Genomic DNA, 23404 nt, shown 5'->3' on the forward strand with positions numbered 1-23404 from the left:
ATTGGTGCTGGACTGATGTAGGCCAGTCAGCTTGGCTGTCTGCTCTGTGACCCAGAACTACAAGTATCAGTGATGTTCCGTTCTTTGTTGGTCCCTAGATGCTACTGTTGTGTGAGGGGACAGAAAATAAAGCCTGATGGTAAGGCTCGCACACTGTTTCTTGTGCTGTCAAATACGAATTCTTTGAGTTTTTCTTTGTTCTTTTCTGGTCTGTTTTCAACAAGTAGATGAATCAGCAGGAGCTGGATAGGTGTCTCTGCTGGAGGGGAAGAAGAGAATGGGAGGAGGGAGGGTAGAGAAGGATGGTCACCTGGCACAGACAAGGTTACAAGAAGGTATGATTCTCTAGTGTTTACACACACAGTTTTCATGCCAGCAGTCAAATTCTGTATGGACGTGTCTAAAGAAGTGTGTCATCCTGAATGGTGGGCAGGGACACTGGCCTTGGACTACTGTACCCTGATTAACTCTGGGAGAAAAACTCTTGTCTCCGTTTGTCTTCCAGAGTGTAAGATCTGAAGGCAAGGATAGCTTTCTTTTTTTTTGGCTTGTACAGCAAACACTTGAGCGTGTTCTCAGTGGCCAAGGCAAATAATCTTTCTTACTCCAGAGAAACTGAGTCTGAAACTCTTTCTGACAGCTCAGAAACAGTACCTGTGCTGTGCAGTTTTCAGCTGTGTAAATCCAAATGCATAAAAAATGCACACGGTGTCTATTAATGTATGGATGGAAGGTAGACACTTTTTGAACAGTTACTAACATATAATATAACAAATAAATTACTAAGTTTTAAAAAATCTGATTCACGCTGACAGATCAAATCAGTGTTGTCTGTTTGTGTTTACAGTGGATCGTTCTAGGAATTTGCCATGTAGTAAATTTTTTTATTTTTATTTTTGATAGTTGCTGTGATTCCTTTCTGTGCTTAGGTTTCCATTACATCCTTCTAAAAAAGTCAAAAACTGTCAGAGCTTTGGCAAGGCTTTGTAGCTGCACTTCCAAGGCTGTTTTAATTGCCTTTGTGTCATGTTGCCAAAATGAATGGTTACATTTAATGGCAAATATGGCACTTAATGTTATGTAATCTCACATTCAGAGGACTGCATTTAGCAGATGTTCACTAACATCATTGATTTTAATAATTTAAATGAAGAGTTGGTAACAAATTTATGCATATTACACATTACTTGGACTACTTTACATACATAATTTAGACATATGTAGAGGAAGTCTAGGCATAGATCAGACAGGATTTTGTTCAATGAATCATTCTTTCCCAGTAAAATGCTTCTCTACAGAAGCAATGTAAATAAGAACATAGTGCCTTTCACTACATTTGCATGTAGTTTTATGTAAGACATAATTTATAGAATTGTAAATATATTTATTATTTATGTATATCAGATTCAATTTTTACTCCTCTTAAATCTTGTATAAATTGTGAGCCTAAATGCAGGTGTGTAGCCATATCCATCAGATCTGATTGTCATCCTTGCACTTAATCCCACAAACCAACAATTATTTCTTGAGATGAAAGGTGAATCATGTAAAATGAATGTGAAACATTCAGACTATGAAAGACATTGGGTCAGATCTCCATGGATGTAAAGCAGCAACAGAAATATGGCTTTATATCAGCGGGAAATTGTGTGCAGTATTAGTAGGCATAATAATACACCTTAACAGGTTTGTACAGTAATCTCTAAAGCAAGTAGTTTTTAAAAAGGAAACAAAATGTGTGATATTTTGCAAGGCATCACAGGCTAAGTAGTGTAATCATAATATGTCCAATCTAGGAAATCTTATTAGTCTCATTGCTCAGATTGTATCTCCTGTTGCAGCAGATACTTGGAATTTGCAATACATACAGGAATGGATTACAGTGATGTTACAGAAATGTTAATTATCAAATCTAGTGTTGTCAGAGATATACATTGAGTTTTAGCTTAATGAGGCTCTATTTACTACCAGAAAGGAGTTAAAAGCTCTTCCTGTCTACAAAATGTACTTTCATTAATGTGAAAGAGTTTCTTTTCCAATCACATCCATTTATTTATTTAATATTTAAAAGTATGATATTACTATAGGTCAGTTCCCTGGACTTTGCTGGGGATAACTGCATGCTTAATATTAGTTATTTAGAATCCATGGGCTTTTATTATAAACCTCAAAATGTATTGTGTACTTTTTTTTTTGGTCAAAATATATTTTAGAAATATCAAAGAATGTTATCAATAAAACACTTTCGAAAGTGCTTTTCCTCCAGAGGAAAGTGCCGAATACTTGCATACACTGGTAGAGTGCATGATATGTAACCTGAAAATATATCAGCAAAAGCTGAAAGAGAATCAAAATTATTTTGTGGTTAAGGTGAATTAATTAGGTGATGATAATACTCCAAGTGATGGCACTGAATGAAAGAGTAGTACATATGATGTATGATATGCATGCATTATGTGTTATTAACTAACCAATGCAAGACAAATTTAAAAATGCACATTTTATTTATAGCATTAGTGACTTGTTTCATGCTAACGTAGGCCATCCAATCAAGAAACTTAACCCAGAGCTGTATAATTTGTCTAATTTAACAAAAAAAAGTGAGTTGTAATTTTCCCAGTCAAGTATGTAGTTTGCAACTTTCTTCTTTGTCTACATGTCTGTTAAAAACAAACAAACCCTAAATGTTTACAAAACCACATATGATGGTGGTTGTTGGTGGGTTTCGTTGTGGTTTCTTGTTTATTTGCCTTTTTTTTTTTTTTTTTTTTTTTTTTTTTTTAATTGTAGTGGAACAGATATAGGAATTCAACTTCTGGTATGAAATAAGTGAAGATGATCTGAAAAATCCCGTTAAATCACTTTTCTTTTAAAACTACATATGCCAGTAGCTGTTTAGGTCCCTCATTATTTAAAGACTAAAATATAAAAAGAAGGAGATATTATGCTGGAAGATCTTGTCTGAGATAAAGCTGTGACACAAACACCATGATGTAAGAAGGTCAGATACTCTGCACAATTCTGTAATTGGTTTGGTGAGTTTTCTGCAGGCTTCTGAAAACCTGCCAGTTTGCTGTGATTTAGTTTCTGAGTCCTACCCTTTTTAGCACTGTTCTGTTTAAAAAGGAGAGTTGCTATTACGGCATGATGGCTTTATCTATTTGCATTTTGAACATTCTGTTCAAAGCAGTGCCCTCACACAGTTGCAGAGTTGATTGGTTTTGGTGGTGGTGTTTTTGGTTTGGTTTGTTTTTTTTCCCCCCATTTAGTATAAAAGTCTTGGGACTGGGAGTTAAAGACTGGAAACAGATTATTTGCCTTCACCAAATACATTAACTGTACTAGAATACCATAAGAAATTCCTTGAAAGATAAATAAAGTGGTAAATAGAGCAAAGCCAGAATATTTTGCGATGAAAGTTCCTATTTGCTGTACATTCATGTCTGATGAAAGTTACAACCGATAGCTGTTCAGTGCAAGCACAGCCCCGGCAGCTTTGGGCTTGCTGCGGTACCCTGGGTAGCTGAACATCACAAGGTTACACAATGGCACATTCTGCCAAGCCCTCTAGAGCTCAGCATTTTAAAAGACATAACAGGCAGGACAAAATGAATTAAAGAATTGAGGTATGGTGTACCGTTCATCTTCATAAAGTGGCTTTATAATTTATTAGTATTTTGCCAGCCAGTAGGGGCTGGCACACCTAAATTTGCATAAAGCACATCCAGCTTCTGTAATGCTGGTGGGATAGACTGAAAATTCTGTGGGCTGTTGCATTTAATTTGTTTTGATTTTTTTTTTTTTAAATTGGATTAAGCACATGGATAGTATTGGCTCAAAACAGAATGTATACATTATTCATTTTAGTTATAAAAATGGATTCATTTTACATAAGTGTAAAGAAAATATAGACTGTTAATATGCAGTTTAGTGCTGTAAGTGCCTAAGTGCATTGTTGCATCTTGCCACAAAGGATTTTGATAGCTGTATATGCTTTGCTACTTTTAAACTGTGTTGCCCAGGAGAGAGTTGATGATGCATCTCCTTGCCTTCGTTTAAGGACAAGTCAGAGGTGACTCAGAGCATAATTCCCAGTCCTCCATTCCAGCAATATTTGATAGGCAACAATTTTCCTGGTTATATAGATTAACTATTGATTTCAGCAACATAAAATGGAAGGTGTAATAGTTGAAAACTTATAATATAATCCTTAGAATTTAAAATTTGGTGTCCATTGTTATGGTTTATAGTTGATAGCTTATGAGATAAACAGGTTTTGCTTCTCTTAGACATATTGTTTCATGTTTGCTGCAAAGTGAATGAATTGCTCATTAGAGTTAGTGTAGGGTATTCGGGGCAGGGTTAGTATTTGTATTTATTTGGATTTTATTTTTACATGTTATAATTCCACTGTGAAGATTGAGATATCAGCTATAGGCTATGGGATAAATTTAACAGTAAGAGAATCTCTGCAAATAATGTCCAATTGGTTATTATGCGGGGGTAAGGTTTTAACTGACATGGCCTGATCTGTCTTGGTAATTACAGCCACATGAGATATGCACGTCTGCCCGGCTTGTTTGATCCTAAAACATAATAGGGTTCCTCCCTTGAAATGATTGTTGTAATGTGCATGGTTTATAATAAATCTGGTCAGAGATTAGGAAGATTTTCCTGCTGGGTGTCTGCTATGCTTTGCAGAGAGGGGCAAAATAGTATTTTATAAAGATCATCTTTCTGATGCTGCAAGAAGCAAAGGGCAGCTGCTTCCTTCCAGGTTCTAAAGCAATACTACACTCCCGAATGATAATATCCTAAATTTTTCCATTACTTGTTGCAGTAGCTACAAGTGCAACATAATCTCTAAGAATAAGAGAGAACTGTAAAGTTTTGAATAATACACATAAGATTAGCGTATTAAGGTGGAATTTGCAGAATCAGCATGGAATTAAACAAAAAATGTTTTGTTAATTTGGATGTATGCCTAGAATATCTAGCACTGTTGATCCTATGAGATTTTTTTATTTTATTAATTAATGTGGGATTTTCCTAATTACCATGAAAATGAACACATTTATGCTGCATTAGGGTGATACACTATTAGCTAATGTTCATCTAAGCTTCTGGCTAGAGCAGTGTATGTTGTAACAGATGTTGATTGACGTGGTTTAACCATTGAGGCCGAAATGAAGTTGTATGGCTCCTTACCCAATATCACTTTTATCTGTTGCTAAGAGTTTTACATTTTCAGAGAACAGATAAAAAAGAAAACCAGCTCTCAGTAATGTAGATACATTGGAATTATGTATAGTTAGAAAGGAGGTGAGACAGAGAGATGGAGGATAAGAGGAAAAAAAACTTATCCTTTTTTAGAGACAGAATGTATGAGGCCCTAAATCTGTACAGAAAGTAAACACCATGCTGGGAAGGAGTTAAGATAGTCTGCTCTGCTAGTAACAGCCTGCCGTGGTTTAACCGCAGCCAGCAACTAAGCACCACACAGCCGCTCGCTTACTCCCCTCTCCCAGCAGGATGAGGGGAAGAGAACTGGAATGGTAAAAGTGAGAAGACATGTGGGTTGAGATAAGAACAGTTTAATAATTGAAATAAGATGAAATAGTAATAATAATAAAAATTGAAATGAAAAGGGAAATAACAAAGAAAAATAAATAAAGAGAACAAAGAGGAATAAATAAAAGGAAATAATAAAGAGAAATAAAACCCAAGAAAGACAAGTAATGCAAATGTAAACAGTTGCTCACCACCAACCAAAATATACCCAGCCAGTCCTTGAGCAGCTTCCCCCAGGCTAAACTTCCCCCAGCTTTATATGCTGAGCATCATGTCCTATGGTGTGGGATACCACTGGGGTCAGTGGGGATCAGCTGTCCCGGCTGTGTCCCCTCCCAACCTCTTGTGCACCCCAGTCCACGCACTTGTGGGGCGGTGTGAGGGGCAGAAAAGACCTTGGCTCTCTGCAAGCACTGCTCAGCAGCAAGGAAAACATCCCTGTATTATCAACAGTGTTTCCAGCACAAATAAAGACTGTAGCCCCGTACCAGCTACTATGAAGAGAATTAACTCTACCCCAGCCAAAACAAGCACGTAGCCTCATGACCTTGACAGTTCTCGGGATCAAAGTTGTTTCCAAAGAGCATAAACCAAAAAACTGTAACATAAAACTTTGATGCGGTTAGCAAGCATAAAAGAAAATAATATAATTGTACTTAAGTAAAAACAGTCTAAGTAGAAATAAGTTTCTTATGCATGTTTAAAGGAGACTGTGAGAGATGAAAACCCCAAGAAGCATTTTCCTTCTGAATGTTGTTATACCTTCAGTTTGTACAGCTTAGATTTCAAGTAACATGTTTTTCTTTACCAATTAAGTGTTCCACTGTGACCGGCAGATGACATTTACTACCTGAAAATAAGAGAATGGAAGGATTTGGGTGTTCGTTGTTGTGCTAACTCATATGGGGATAAAAACTAGTAACACACAGACTACTGTAGATGAGTGTTTACCTTTGATATATCAACAGAAAGTATGCTCAGTGTATCAATGCTTTTTTCACAGCTGGGGTTGTCAAATCTGACCATTCATGAGAGAATTCTTCACTCAGAAGTGTGGATAAAATAGGGAAAGTTTCTATAGGTGACTATGAGAAGAGAATATTTTTTAAAAATTAATCAGTTGTTTAAGTTAGATTTACAAGATATCTTATAATACAGGTGATCAACACGTAGTGGCATAGGCAATCGACATGATTCAAAAGAACCACTGAGGACTTGGGAGTTGTCTTGTGTTCTAGGTTTTGAAAATTAATTTATTGCAGTGTATTTGGGTCTGACCTCAATTCCACCACTGACTGTTTTTCCCTGGGTTAGTCTCATTTTCTCTTGTTTTTTTTTATTCCAGACCCAATTCTGGTTTCATCCTCCTGTGAGTTTTTCAGTTTTATTCCCTGAAACAGTTGTCCTGTGAACCAGGAATCTTTAGAGCTTTCAATTGTTAACAAGAAAATTTTCACTATGTGGAAAATGACATTTTTCAGAAAGTAGAACTTGACTAAATTTTCAAAGTTTTTCCTAGAAAAAGTGAAGAGCATACTTGTGACAAAAGACCCCTTGCTTGTCAAACTGTTCTTCTGAAAACATGAGGGCATTACATTTTTTAGATATAGTAACACAAAATGTTTTGAATATTGAAAATGTCTCTGTTTTTGATGGAAACAACTGTTTCAGATGGAATATCCTATAAATGCCTCATACAGAAAGTGATGATTTCAGATTTGAAATAGTCATAAGGAACTGAAAGCAAGTTTTTTGTAGGAGGTGTCCAGGAAACCTTCATGGTCTGCTAATGATAAACATGCAGGAGCTTGACGCTGTTATTGAAAGGTTTTGTCTTCTAGAACTGAAATCGTAAGACTCTTAATTTGTTCTCTGTGTTTTCTGTTTTGGGATTTGGTGAATATGATTCATCCTATTTGGCTGGCCAGGGCTTGTCATCAGAGCCATGTGTTTCTGTAATGGGTTCATCTTTCCAATGGCAAGCTTAAAAACATGGAAAGCTATGCCTTCTAGGTTTCCCTAGGAATGGATATTTTTACTTTATAATATTGAGTGTGTTTCATCACTGTCACCAGACAGAATCTCATTTAAGTAGAAAGGACTGCCAAAAAGACTGGGATGTATAAATTTAAATGTAACTACTCCCACAAATAGGGCTACAGTTGTTTTGCTTAAATTCTGTACTAAAATTAATTTTCTGAATCCTCCTACTTAGATTCTCAAAGTTAGCCACCTAATAAATGTGCTAGTTTTTAAAAAGTTGCGAACACCTACATCTCATTTTTTTTGACAATAATGCAAACTGTGGATGCTTTGTAAATAAGGCTGCTTAGTTAGGTGTTTTTTTAGACACTGATGTGAGAATGTTTAGTGTACAGTTGAGTTCAAATACCTGCAAGTCCATATCACTGGGAATTTGGTTTGAAGAGAAATAAAAATAGCCATAAACTTAAGAAAACAACTAAGAAGCTTGCAAATAACTAAGAGGAGAAATAAAGCTGAGGTAAAGCTGCTTAAAGACAGAATTGTGTTTGCTGATGCGATTTATTATTTTTCAGTCTTGTACTAATATTTATGAAAGGCAGAAGTTCAGTTCACATTCACAAGACTATATGCATCTTATTATATGAGCAGGTCGTACATTATTGTGGCCTGTTAACAGTGTGTGATCATCAGAGTAACGACAGCAGGACTGAGTTTTGCATCTCAGCCTCTTGCTTTCATTGTCATCACACTGGAGTATGGTATGCTTGTAAATAAAAATTCACTAAAAGCTGAAATGGCGCATAATGAATACAACCAGTATCTGTGATTCAGTTGTGGGTTGGAGTAGAGTTAGAGGTATTTTTAAATAGCATTTCAAAAGCTTTACTCAAAACACCTTTTTAATAAAGGGTATGATTATCTAATTTGCAAATCTGCCTCCCACAGAGTAAAGCATAATTTACTGTGCAAATATTACTACAGAAAATTAGTGTACACAATAAATATAGTTTAATATGGCAAGAATGACAAATTCTCAAATTTTCTAAATAATCCAGCAATTACTCCAGTAACAGATATGCTTTAAAAATAGCAGATGATAATTGCATTATTTTAATTTGTCTAATTTTGCTGACTGTGCTATTACAATGATGAAGGATCAATAGAAAAAGTTAATAGTAATTTATTATTTTTCTCCTAGCAGTATTAAATCGCTTTTTGAAGTTTAATATTAAATTTCTAGTTTATTTCTGTAATAACATTATTTTTTTCTTAACCAAACTACTTGCATATTATGTTGTAATAATGACTGACTAGATTGTCTAGGCAAATAATTGACAAGACACATCTTTTAAACAAGAACTAGTAGAGAAAATCAATAATGTTTTAAGCTCTGAGAAACACCGGAGTTGCTGCTTTTTACGTTTTAAGTCACTAGGTGTATTTTATATTAAAAAACATTTTAAAAGAATTGATTTTGCAATGTGTCAAAAATAAATTGAAAATAAATTGTTTTGAATACTGCCATTGTTAATCAGAATTTTCCACTGATCTTTTGGATTAAAGATAAGTGACACAGATTCCCCAGATTGTTCAAGGACCTCATTACATATTCTGTCACAAAACAAAACAGAAACCCCCTTTCGGAATATGAACTATTTTCTGTGCCTTAATTTAGAAAGTTATTGCAGCAAAGATGAACACAATAAAAATTGGTGGAAAAGAAGGTTAAGGATTACCAATGTATTTATTTGTCTGTTGAGACATCTGCTTCTGAGCACTGATAATTTTTTTGGGGTATAAATTGTGTTCTGCTCTCAAAGACTTATTATTACCATTAAACTGTTGAAAATTTCCAGCTAGTTACAGATTGTTTTGGTATTTATTAAAAATGCACTGGTGGGTGGTTATTAGACATGTAGCAAAATATCTTTAAAATTCTTTATAATTTAATAGTGTTTTCACAGTCTAGCAAAGCAATGACTAAAACACCTGCCTACACATTTGACCTGTCCTCAGAAAAGACTAGTATTGCAAACTGATTGCTACAGATTTTTCTCGCAGCCTCTAGGAATAACTAAAAACTACTGTGAAGATGCCTTTTGATAGGGAATATTATGCTGCCATATAACACAGAATACCTTTTTTTTTTTTTCATATTCCTTCCTCTGTCTGTATTTGAGGTAATAAGAGAGATAAGGTAGATGATCAGAGGACTGGCAAAGACTAGGTGTTTTCCCTTCCTCATTTTTTTTTTTTTTTTTAATGCTTTGAAGAGATGGAAAATGCACTGCGAATAATTTTTTAGTATATTTAAATGAAGGTTTAAAAATTACCAGGGATTATTATTTTTTGGAGGGTGCTATTCAGAATAGGAACCTTCAATCTGTGTCTATATGCCAGCCTTAAGTCTCCTCTTCTAAATTTGGAGCTTTAAAAGCATCAGCATTAAAAGGGACTGTAGAGAGGTAAGCAGAGCTGCAACTGTCTGAGCTAAGTATGTTGGCAGTTCTGCATCTGTCCTGTGTATATCCATGCTGTGATTGTTGTACACTGTATGCAGCCATCCTGCTGGGTATTCAGCAGAGCAGATTTGGGTGAGAAACTGCCACGCTCACTGCAAGCATCAGTAGATGCATCTTCCTTCAGCTCTCGGGAAACACACTGCTCGTGGATGGCTACCTCATGCCTAGGCATTCATGAAACAGGGATGAGGTGGGGTAATGTGCTCTCCTTTTTCATCTATAGAAAAAGAAACTGGTTCTGATGTTTTGCTAGACTGTAAGAAGAAGGTGCCTCTCTTAATTAAAGCAAGACGATCTCATACAGTTTTCCTTTATTACTCTGGCTGCTCAAAGTTTGCCTTACTCACCTGCTATGAGAATAACTGAAAAATGTTAATTGGGATTTCATTCCTCAGTTTTAATGGAGGGGGCAGTGGGGAAATGTCCTGATTTGGGCTGAAATGGAGTTTACTTATATATGTTTGCTTATAACCGGATATGGAAAATGCAGCCTTGGCTCATTTCTGAGCACAGTGTAAGAAGCACGTTTTTGTGTTTTGCTCAGACTCTTTTCATCAGTCAGTCTTCGCTGGAGAGAATTGAGAGCTAGCTGGACTGTCAGGCAATTAATTTCTGCGAGGCTTTTTAGAATAGAAGATTGTACTTGTGTTTACTGAGCAGAAACAACACCTTGCAACCTGCAATCTTAGAGTGCTCTCTTTCCTGCTTTGTAAAATGAGGGCTTGTGTTGGTACTTACATTACAAGGATGTTTTGAAGAGAATCTAATTAGTTGCCTGTTGGCTTAATACTAGCATAAAAAGGACTGTTGTAGTGTCTGAGTAACTACAAAATACAAATGGTAACGAGTACACTGACAAGTAAGTAGAGGCTTAAAAGTATTTTCTGCAAAAGTATCATTGCATAAGTCAGTCAAAATCCCATGCAAAAGAGGATGCTATTTAATGCTTTTTGATCTGGCTAAAACTTTAAATACCACTTTACATTAATTTTATTGAAATACAAATAGTGGAAGATAATGGAAGATCTATTAGTTAATAAACAGACTCGAATTACTGTAGTTTGGAGTGATGAACAGCAATTTAATAACCTCTTAAGCATGTGAGGTACTGTGAGTAAACTAACTTGAAAATGAGGGAATGAAATGGTTTTGCAACTACCTTTTACAATTTAATTTTTGAGGCCTTGGAAAAAGCCTCTTCAAACTGTACACAATTTGAATAAATCTGCAGTTTTACAGCTTTAGCAGTAAAAAAAATGATGGTATAGAAAACTGATTTCCAATAGTCAGTAAAAGTATTCCTAGACTAAAATATGAAATTAACATGAAAAGAAAAAGAGAAGGAACATGAAAGAATTTCTGGAGGCAAGAGACGTTGTGTAGGAGTTGTATATTCTATTAACAGAAGAAAAGATCCCCACATAAAGTCTAGTTTTACTTTGCTACTTTGTAACTTAGATGTTGCTATGACAAACCTGTGTCAATTTTATTACAAATTTTTATGATAGTTCAGAAAATTAGCTTTTCAATAGCTCAGTGTTTGTTTGTTTGTTTGTTTTTTATTTATTTTTTTCAATCACGATAAATTAAATATTTATAAGACTCTCTAGTTTTATCCCACTTAGAACAGAATATGGTGACGTATACTGCCCTGCAAGGCTGAGAAGCTGCTGGCTTGGCCTTGATGCTCAGTGTCTAATGCTTCTGCTACAGAAAATTCATCTTGACCTGGAGATCATCATAAGGATGAGGTCTGGCTACTACCAGTAGCCTAAAGACTGAATTTTGTTTCCCGCACAATCTGAGCATAATGTCTGAGACATATGTTCCATATGCTAATGTCCAAACAGAGATTTCACTGCTTTTCTTGGCAGCCTTTGACAGTGTTTTCTAATCCCAGGGAGAAAACCCTGACGTTACCCTAAATTAAGGTGAATTCACCCTAAATTAGGGTGATTTTTTCTCCCTAATATCTAATCGTAATTTTCTTTGGTACAAGCTGTATTGCTGCTCCTGCTTCTTTCAAGGAGCACTTCCAAAAAGAGTCTGCCTCCATTTTCCCTGTAATCTCCACTAGATTTGTGAAGAGAACCGTAAAACGTCCCCCTCTGCCCTCTCTCCTCCATCCAGGCTGATCGAGCTCAGCTCCCCGAGCTGCGCAGGGTGAGTACACCAGCCCCGACAGTCATGGTGACCCTCTGCTGAACCCCAGGCAGTTCACTGGTTTCTTTGGTTTATTGAGAGGGGGACCCAGAACCCCAGGTGTCAGCTTGTAACTGCTGAGCAGGGGGGACAAATCGCTTCCCTTTGCCTGCTGGCTAAGCCTCAACTGCTGCAGCCCCATACATGGCTGGCTTTCATGGCCTCAATGAGATAGCGGATCTTTCAGATTCACAGAAAGTGAGAGAAAATAGAAGCTCTGGAAAGTGCTGTTCAGCAAATCTGTCATTCATGTGATCTCGTGCTTCTCTTTCACCTAGAATGTTCCACCTGATTTGTCCATCTGCACCTTTGTGCTGGAGCAGTCTCTATCAGTACGGGCCCTCCAGGAAATGCTGGCTAACACAGAAGAAAAGGCAGAAGGGGTAAGTTATTAAATATGCACATTTTTTTCATCTTGCAAAATACAATAGGTTTTTTTTCCCACTGTACCACAGATTTTATGGCTGGCACAAGCTTATAGCATCCTGAATTCCTTATGTTTAATTTTCCGCCTTTGCTACAGGAATGGTCTGATTTTTGAGAAATTCTAAACACCTCTTAAGCAGAATTCCCTGAAGCTTTCCAGAGTTGTAAACTCCCAACAATTTCAGTGTGCTGTGGGTCAGCATAGGGCTACAAGAATGTTTTAATTTGAGATCTCATAATGTGAAATACAAAGCTTGATCACTTCTTTGGAACAGTTAAGCTTTCTGAGGATTTCTGACTGCATCAAGGGAGGCTGTCAAGTAGTCTTAAAATGACTCGGATATGTGCTGATTTTCTCTGGAAAAAATGAAATTGTTCTGTATGGCCTGAGATAAAATGTCCTAAAACTCACCTTTAGAGCTGGAAATAGAATGTTACTGAGTCTCAGCGGACAAGAAATATGGAAACTAACACATTTTTGCAGTCTGGAAGATGAATGATATACAAATAATGTTAACTGTTCTATTAGCAAATAGGTATTTACAAATAAATCATAGTAGTGTAATTAATATTCTCTGCTGTGTAATTAATTTGATTTGTTATGATGTAGTTGAGTGTTCTGTATACACCCTGGTGGGCTAATTTGAATGCCCTGCTCCAGCTCAAATCCTATAAACTGTGGGTGAGGAAGAATGATTGTAGGCCCAGGAGTTAAACAGATAAAAGAAAAGTAGGGGTTAACCATAAGTCTGTCACTCAAGAAAGCTGGCAGGAGAGAAGCACACCTCTGATATTTCTGGAAATGCCTTGAGAAAGCAAACTTTAAACTAACATAGAGTAGTTGGTCCCATAAAATGCCAGGCACTGAGACTGAAAATGGTATTTTGGAAATTAAGTTTAGGAGCAGTCCCATGGATGATCCAAAGTGTGTGCTGTTATTGAGAATTTGTTCCAAGGACTAATTCCAACAGCAAGAGAATGAAAAGCATGTCTGAGAGAAGAGGTGGTACCAGAGTACGCTGATCCATGCTTCTAAACAGGGACCCCTCTTCCCTTAGTTTGTAAATACTGAAACCAAGAGCAAACAAATCCCTAAAAAAAAAAATTAAAAAAAAGAATTCAAAAGAACAGGCATATACTGACATAATGTCAAAAATCACAGTCCAGATCCAAGGATGTGCAGTGATAACTGTGTATGGCCATATGTGTCAAGGAGATCAACAGTTTTCTTTCTCTTTATTCCCACCAGGTGTGGGCAGGAGCAGAAACTAAAGAAATTGTAGGGGAGTACATGTTAAAGTAGTGCTGTAAGGCAGAACAGAGCGAACGAAAAAAACATTCAATTTTTGCATACAAAGTATTGAAACATATTTAAAATCATAACATTAATTGGCAGATTTTCTGTTGGGCTGTCTTTAGCAGGGTCTTGGGGCCAACTATTAAGTGAATATTTATTCTTAATACGGAGATCACATCCAGAGCACATGGGATAAAGAACTAAGTTCTCTGCAGAATGGTTAGAAAATGTGAGCTTGGGGATTCTGCTGGGAAGAGGACAGGCAAAAGAGAGCTTTGTAGAGGTCCCATACAGAACATTTGCACTAGTTCAGAACTATTTGCTGCACTAGATGTGAGCAGAAAAAGAAAAAGGCTTTTGTAGGGCACAATGACTGATAGGACCTACATACTCCAAGCTGGAAGAACCACTTTTTATGGTAATCTGATATTTCCTGGAAACATTTATTGATGCTTTCTGTGCATAACCATGAAGGTCAGAATTCTGAGCGTTCATATCCGTGCCTAAAAAGAAGTAAAGGCACTTGTACTGATGTACAGTGCTCTGTACTCATGGATCTTCTGAGACGCGCACAAGAAAGATAAAGCCTCTGAGTGTGGTCATAATGTGGTTGTTACCTGTTTACAGAGTAGTTTGCTGTGCTCTCAATGTCTATTAAATCCCAACACTAGCAGAAGATACAGAGCTACAGCTATACCAGCCCAGATACTCATGTTCATTGAGTAATGAATGTATTTCTTCTGCAAGTTTTGCCTGACTTCTGTGCAAATGCATTAGGAATCTGCCTTTGTGTTTCTTGCATACTGATACATTGATATTACAAGATAATAATCTTGAAAGTAGTAGCTTGTAGATGAACAAGGTCATATTGTTGCCAGTGTCATTATTTTTCTTTCTAGTAAGTCTCTGGAATCCAAGAATAATGATAATACTAATATGACTGAATATGTACTTGCTGATAAATTAACAGAACTGACATTTAGTAGTTTCTGTGAAAAATATATAAAGTTTTCCTTTGTGTTTATAGGTATTTATCATGGGGTAGGTGCTTTTGTTGGCAGCTTCATATTTGTTTGCAGTAACTTTCAGAACATGTAACTTCTGCATTTAATGACTGATGTGGGGATATTTTGTTCATACATCTGAAGCACTATATCTTCCTGGAACAGCATCAATTATTTATTTAGAATAACATTGTTTTCTTTCATTTAGGGGAAGAAAGTATAGCAGTTTCTTGAGAGATTGTTACTATAAACTGGGTTCCATGTGACCTCAGTTTCCTAGTGGAAAGAATCCTGTAAAGGGAGGTCTTTTCAGTCCATTAAGGCTGCTGTGCTTAAACATGGTCTCCTTGTGCTTCTTTGATTTTCGTGGTGTGTACTCTCTTGACTGCTACATTTATATAATAGGTGTAATTATTATATAACAGGTAAGTCAGCAGTAACGAAATGGCTGAGTAATATGAACAAAATCTCATGCTGACTTCAGTCAGAACAATAAGCAGCTTTCCTTGTACTTAAGAAAGAATGACTATATGCACTAACTGGATTTAATTTTAATTCTCAATTAGTATGCACAAGATTGCCTTTGCAGTAAATACCTAGGTTTTAGTGCAAGAATCCCCAGGTGGGAATTTCCATACTTCATTAGATTAGTAACCAATCTATCTGAGCATCTCTACTTCTCTCTCCTGCATCAGCTAAATGCTAGTATCAAAAGCAACACTGGAAAATGAGTGAAATTTCATAAGAAAGAATTTATGTAGTGCTCTGTTTCTTCTAACCCTAAGCACTTTTTGCTCTCAGGTTTTATAATTTCCCTTTGAAATGCTATGCTTAGCTCTGGCAGTTTATTAAAACATTGAAATTCATAGCTTGATCGTATGCTTTTGGTTTAAAAAATAAAACCACAACCTGTTTTGTTTGCTCAGGCAGCATTATTTAAACTTTTAATTTTAAACAGGAAAATTTTTTATTTTGCTGGGGCCTTAGTGCTATATGCTTGTATTACTTGTATTGTTAGTTCATCCACAGACAAGAATCAGAAAAAGGGAAGTAAAAAGGGAGGAATCCCGTGGAAAGATAATAGTAAATAATCACATAAATGAAGACTATCGTTACATGTGTGTCCAAAGTCTGGTCTCTGGTCTCTTAGGCAATCAAGATTATAGTTGCTCTGTCCTAAATGGCCTGGCAGCCTAGGTATTATTTTGACTTGGTTTTTGAGTGTAACACTTTTTTATTAGAAAAGCAGGTGAAATATGAAAATGATAATTCTCAGCTTTTTATAAAGCATTTAAGACCAGAAAAAGCTTTCAGTCATCTTTTCTTAGCCTGGTTGTTAAACTTTTCCAGTGAGCTCTCTTCAGAGCCCTGTGCCTTATTTTTCACTAAAGCTTATCAGACTGACTGATCCTGATAAAGTGAATCCACATATTTCTGGCATAATTTAGGAACTGTCACCTCAAGATGTTGTAACTGTTTTGCTTCTAATTATTTTTACTCTGATTATTTGTTGGTGGGTTTTTTTCGTGTGTTTTATTTTTTTGTTGTTGTTGTTTTGGTTTTGTTTGTTTGTTTGTTTGTTTTAATCAAATCTTCCTTTACTAGATTCAAGAGCTCTAACATTTAGTACTTTCTGCCTGAGAAACTGTGAATGCCATAGTCAAATCAGTTCCTGGAAATTTTCCCTAATTTTCTTAGGAAATGAAACCTGGCCTTTTAGCCATTAGTACTCTTGTATTCAGTAACTTTCTGGACAATACAGACAATAGTAGGAACAGGGATAGGTAGTTATGTTCTTCCAGATGTGATGGATATTGAGTAGGAGAAAGGGACCTAACTTTACATCCTGGTAAGAGGAAAGGAAGGAAAGGAAGGTAGAGTTGGCTGTTTTACATTACCATCAACTGCTCTTGTGCTGGTGTACCTTCTGCACTGCTGTCTTTTCCTCACAAGAGGTGCCACAGGTACATGGGAAGGAAGTTGCCAGGTTTTGCGTGTTTTATAAGGGATTTATAATTTTGTGGCTTTTTTCAGTTTCGAGTTTTAAACATCTTTTTTGTAAAAGTTAGACAACAGACCTGTACGTAGTATGCTATTACCAGTCTCAACTTTTATGATAAGGAAAATTATTTCCTTATGTCCTATTCGGACTGTCCTGCCTGTATATCTGGGGATTGCCTTCATTCTTATTTTCAATATGTTATGTCTTGCTGATACTGATGATTCATAAAAGAACTTAAAATGACTGGTACTTTTAGATCTAGCATGCAGATTTCAGCCATGATATATAGCAGGCAGAGAAGGTGATGATGCTCGTTATTTTGTTTCTTGGCCAAAATCAGGTCCAACATGCATACTCTTGAGCAATCTTAACTACTTTAAGTCTCTATTGATGATAATACAGGTGAATTTTCCAGTTTCTACAGAATTCTCCACCAAGTCACTTTTCAACCGTGTGACAGTTTTAATTCTGCCAAAAGAACAGGTATCCAGATATATTTGACATCAAAAAACATCAGGTATTTTCTTAACCTCACTTGCTTCAACAAATGATTTAGACTTTTGTCTGAAAGTTTTTAAAAATCATCCTCAAGAAAATGCGCTGCATAAAAAATAGCTATCAAAATAAAAATTTGCCAAGAGTGTATGCAAATTAGAATGAAGTGTAATGTAACCTTCATAAAGGCTATTGGTACTAACTTTTATTTGAAATATATTTCAAAGGTATTTTTTTTCCCTATGCTTCCATATAAATGATTTTTTTCTGAAGAGAGAATCTGAGGATTCAAAACACTGCTACTATCTGTATTTCTATAACAAGTGGCTAGTTTGAACTTTCATTCTATTCTAATGCATTTATTACTTCAGAGAGATCAAAAAATGTTTTCAGTACAGTGACTAGGTACAGGAAATTAAATTAGCTTGGCATTTAAAGGACATTTTACTGTAAGTGAACAAGCACAAAGGCATGTATCTCTTATATTGGATAGAACAAAAACCTGCTTTTCTTTTGAAACCAATAAGACCTTGTGATTCCATGAGTTACACTTGCTTTTCTTGGGTTTTCTGAAATATATCCAGAGGTCTAATGATATAAATAACATACTAGTCTTTTGCCTTGTTTTATCTTTTATAGTCCTCCACGATAATTATCGTGAATGAGCTCACTGAAATTTGAAAGATTCTGGTTTGTGTTATCTGCCATACCCTGGTGAATAGATGAGAGATACAAATATAGATATGACACACATAAATCACATGGTACGTTACTTGCTTTCACCTGTCAGTATGGTGTGCATCTTGGTGTGGATGGGATGTTCTATCCCATGCAGAGAATTGTTAACTGTACTTTTTAATTGGAGCGATTGAGAATTCCTGGTAAACTTTCATAGCAGCTTTAATTATTTCTGTCAGCAGTGGTAAAGCATTCTTTTCACTGTGGTCTACCAGAAGATGAGTGAGTGCCAAGCCATCTCAATTTTGTTGTTGTACCATCAATCCATGGCAAAATCTCATTTCATTGGGAGGGCGTAGAGTAAGAAGCACCTGTTCTGGTGAGAGCTTCTGGAGGTCCTGTTTGCTGATCTGTGCTTTGTTCTGCCAACAGAAGTTGTGTACATAGGCTTTTCTTGTTCAGGTATATATATAAGGGTATGAGACTGCACTGTGGGGTGGTGTTTTGTTTTGTTTTTTTTTGTTTTTTTTTTAATTTTGTCAGCGAGTGGGTGGAAAGTTCAATTGCTCTGCTAATGTCTAGGCTTTATGTTACATGAATTGCTCTCTAGTAAAATCAACTGCACTTGGAATGTAATATAGTTCTATTGGAATTGTGTTTTAATGACTCTTGCAGGACAGATGCACCAAACTCGCTCATTCTGTATGGAAGCAAATTGATTTCTTTCAGTTGCTTCTGTGTCCTTTCACATCAACTGTCAGTTTTTTGACTGCTTACTAGAAAAAACGTACTACTGAAATAAGTAAGGATTTCTTTGCATGTCATCTGTAGCAAGAAAGTAAACGTATGTGTACTTACAATTTCTGTACTTTGAATGACACCATACATTATGTACTAGAATATGTCAGGATAATGTAGGGCTCTCTAGCATTTATATTGTGATTTTAAGTGCTTATTCAGGGAGTCACATAGTATTTGTTCTTCACTTTCTGACTGAAAGACTCTGAGTAAACTTAAGGTCTTTTTTGCTACTTGTCTTCCTAGTCTTCATTACACAAAAAAAAAAATTGGCTGCCATTTGCCTTAATATGCTTGAAATTGTCAATGCCACTATCAACTCCCAAGGGATGGTCTTACGTGGCAGGAGGAGGAGGGGAGAGAAGAGGGAGGAGGAAAAAAGAAAAGATAGAGGATCTTATTGCATTTTTTCAGTAAAGACATTTAAGCACTTATAACAAATGCAGCATGAAGACTTCATGCTAAATGAATGTGCTGGCATTTCTCAGATCTGCTCTTTGATTGCACTTCTGCTGTTCTCAGAGAGATCGAGCTTCAGAGCTGGAAGTAGACTTCTGTTTGATACTTCTGGGTGTTCTGCACACCCATCTGAAAGTGGACACTGGTCCTGAAAGCAGAAAACTGATGTGAAAGATGATGTTTCTTGAACAGTCAGGCACTGTTGCAGTGCATTTGAACTCAGGGAGAACTGGAGCCAATTCCGTTCTGCCATTATAGTGGAATGGAACAGCTCTACATTTGAGGGGGAGACAGTGAAGACGACCTAACCTTTCCCTGAGACTGCACGTTTGCACAGCTTCAAAGTGAACTAGACACAAGGATTAAAACAAGAATTCATTCAGATTCCATATGGTTCTAGTAAAGAAACTGAGAATAGCTGGACAAAAAGCTACTGTCTGAAAATGACCCATGTGGAAATCACTGAAACTGGCACTTTGAGGTAACAAGCTGACAGGAGGATACCTGAGACACACTGGCAGAGAGATTAGGACAGGGAACTCAAGGGGTACTGTGGGCTTTCATCTTGGATCAGAAGATAAGGGGATTGTCCTTTTCTCTGCTTTTTACCAGTCAAGTCAGTATATATTATCCCCTGGCCACCTATAACCTATAGCTAGTTAAGGTAAAGGATGGCAACATATTGATGCAATTCAGTAAAGATTCCTTCTGAGTCCTGGAAGAATTGTTGGGTTTGTTTAGCTTGCCTTTTTTTTTTTTTTTTTTTTTTTTTTTTTTTTTTTTTTTTGAATTAATTTTAAGCACAAAGAAATTGAAAATGGTACAGTTTGTCTTTAGAACCACAAAACTCATTTGCTTCAGTGGTTGAAATGATGTACTAAATGGCATTTAGGCAAAATACAAGATAAAAAGATAAACCCTCCAAATCCTCACATTCAAATGCTGTTCTAGAATGCTGAATTAGTTTTGCTACGCAATCCCATGTAAAGCTGAGAAAGTCTCTTAAACCACTCATTTTCTTAATGCTACTAGATGATTATCTAAAGCTATTAACACACTGAGTTTTTAAACTGGGTCAGTCTAGCTAAGCAGTTATAATCAGTAAGCTAAGCAGTGATTGCTAGTTGTATTTTTTCTGGTTTTTGTATGTCTTCATACCTCAGGACTGATATGTGCAGATGTTGAGGACTGTAGCTGATGGAAGCTACACAGAAAATGTGAAATAATGTTAGAAATCAACTCCTAGGCATCTTAAACTGAACTCCCTGGTTTGTGTATACTTTGATTTTAATGGACCCATGCTTTAGGTGCTTTAAATGTATCAATAAGTCATCTGAGGTATTGTGAAAATTGAATTAATATTTGTGACATTAGAATTACAGTAGTGAACATGATAAAACTGATGGCATTTAATCACTCTATCTTTAGAAGAGTTTTTTTTTTAATCAATATTCAGTACTTTTAATCAATATTCAGTGGTTGCACACTGATTTGGGATGAAATAAAACAGGAAGTAACCACACCCTCTTCTACATGCTGAAGGAGGCAGAGTTGTTACTGAAAAGATAATGGACATGTGGAGACCTGTGTCATAAGACAGTGACAGGAACGGACTGAAATTAAGGTTGCATAGGTGACTTTTGTCACTTTTTGTCTTTTTACTGTTTACCTTAATTTTGTTACCTATTATTTTTTGTTAAAAATTAGCATAATTACTTTGAAAATGCAAAAGCTTCATGTTTTAGTTAGTGAAGAGTGCTTTGAAATGTAAATTGTTTGATTATATAAAATTTTTGTCTGTTACAGCTCTAATTATTTTCCATACAAAGTGCAACTTTACATTGATCTCACAGCTGAGGCAAGACCTGGACCGTATTATATTCAATCATTGTATTTTCCTCTTCTTTTGCAATGCACAGAGCTGTAATCTAAATTATTTGTAAAGCCCAAGACCTTGCATTAAGTAAACTACAACTTTCCTTTTTGTCAAGTTATACAATTATATTGAGAATGGAAATAATAACTATGCAATATTTTTAAACAGATTGTTTATAAGACTATGTAAACATATCATAATATATATGAAAATTATCCAAATCTACATTTGGATGCAAAATTTCAAGAATAGAGGGATCCTTTGTCTCATCTTAGTGGCTTATAATAGCAAGTTTAAAGAATATGTAGGTGGCTGGTGCAAAATGCTATCAGTGTAGGAAAAGCATAGCAGTGCTATACAGGCTGGAAGTGTAGAAAGTGTTAATGGTGTCTGCAGTGCTACGTAACAAGAAAGTAATCTGCTATCAGGGAGCTCAGTAAGGCCCCAAAGCAGCTGCAGCAGAAAGATTACGCAGGGGATTCTTCCTCTTGAAACGTGTTCAGTGTGCTGATCCTCCAGGAGGTTCTGTAGCAGTACCTCCTGTGGTAATTGAAAAAAACCCACCCTAATCTTCAAATTTGGTCAAGATTTTCTTAATGCAATTTTGTTTCTAACTCTCCTTATCTTGCAGGTTCTTTTGATGCTAATGGTGCTGTATATGCATCATTGACTTCCGTATTGTTCCAGTTCCGATGTGAATAGTCCTCCCCAAAGGGGTAACATCTGAACGGCCCCAACATGAATAGCATTTAAAAGAAAAGAAGAGATAGAGCTAGGATTGTGATACTGAGTAGGACTGAACAGACTGGATTCCTGTCGTGAACAGGCATGGGAAAGAACTGAGTTTGGGCAAGAGCAGGGTTCATCTCTGTATTGCTTGAGTGGTATGTCAGAGTTGGTGATAATCGTGCGTAGTTTCTTGGTGGTTGTCACTGAACATTGTCACTGAACAGGTCTGAATAAGTACTATAAACATGAGGATACATTTGCATGTATGTAACTTCATCTCCCCATGACAGTAAGAGATTTGAATCTATGGTATCTACATCACTGAGTGAAACAACAAAAATGTCAGGTCTGGTGAGAACAGGTGTTATTTCACACCTAACAATTATTTGTCTGTGGCAACACGATTGCTTTTGATGCCCAGCCATTCCTTAGTGACTGTGGTAGTTGGTATACTGAGAAGGTATGGTTTCTGGTTTTGGAAGGTTGTGCTGGAAGGTCATCAAACATTTTGTTTCAATAAAAATAGTAAAACCAAAGCTGTCTGAGCAGGTGAGTGTATCTATTTTAAAAATTTAAGCACTACTGTCATGTGAGGGTTACACTACTCCAGGTCTAAAGTTAACAGGCAGATTTGTTTTTTGTTACTCTTTTATCAGAGAATTATCATTTTTAATTTACTTATGAGGATGGCAACAACTCTTGAGTTGGTGATGGGGGGGAAGGAAAGTGAAAGAAACGTTGTTTAGGACCAGGAGTGGGGGGTTATGAGTGAACAGAGAAAGACTGAGAACAGGGAGCATCTTGGTTTCGCAGAGGTGAGATTCTGCCTCTGGGCTCCTGGTGCCTGATTTATAGCCTAGGCTGGGACCTGAGTGCAGCAGAGGCTATGGACCCTGCTCTTCACAGGGGCACTCGCTTGCCTTTTCGAATGGCAGGATCATCCACCTCAGCTAAGCTAAGCTCCCCTCAGAGCAGCAGGGTTACAGGGCTTGGGATGAGCTCAAAACTCAGTGGGAACTCTTGCCTCAGCGTACATCAGGATCACTCAGCCTTTCCCAAACCTGGATTTTAGTTTCGAGGGTCTGAGCTGCCAGTATGTGGTCAGGGCCTTGTCCTAGCAAGGGGCAGGACTGCAAGCTCCTGGGCAGCCCTGGCCGGGGAGGCAGGAGCCTGTGCTACCAGCCTGCTGAGCCGCCTTTTGCCTTCGTGACGGGCAGCAGGTCCCGCGCCAGCGGGCGATATTTTGGAGTGTCTGCAGGATCTCAGCTGCAGTAAAGGCTCCTGCTGAGTTCCTGCAGGCAATCTGGATTGAGTCCTTCCCCTTCAAAAGCATGCCTGTTAAATATACGTATATATACA

At 36.8% G+C, this 23404-nt stretch overlaps 1 protein-coding gene across 7 annotated transcripts in view; it reads left to right on the forward strand.

Moving 5' to 3' along the window:
• Positions 1–23404, forward strand: part of RYR2 (ryanodine receptor 2) — a 430624-nt gene that overhangs the window by 114647 nt on the left and 292573 nt on the right. For all 7 annotated transcript variants that reach the window (XM_033008863.2, XM_042795831.1, XM_042795834.1 and 4 more), the window contains exon 3: positions 12560–12664. In XM_033008863.2, the coding sequence (XP_032864754.2) occupies positions 12560–12664 (105 nt within the window). The remainder of the gene's footprint in view (positions 1–12559; positions 12665–23404) is intronic.

This window comes from Tyto alba, unplaced genomic scaffold (assembly GCF_018691265.1).
Source record: "Tyto alba isolate M040663 unplaced genomic scaffold, T.alba_DEE_v4.0 Super-Scaffold_22, whole genome shotgun sequence".
In the NCBI taxonomy this organism is placed as follows: domain Eukaryota; kingdom Metazoa; phylum Chordata; class Aves; order Strigiformes; family Tytonidae; genus Tyto; species Tyto alba.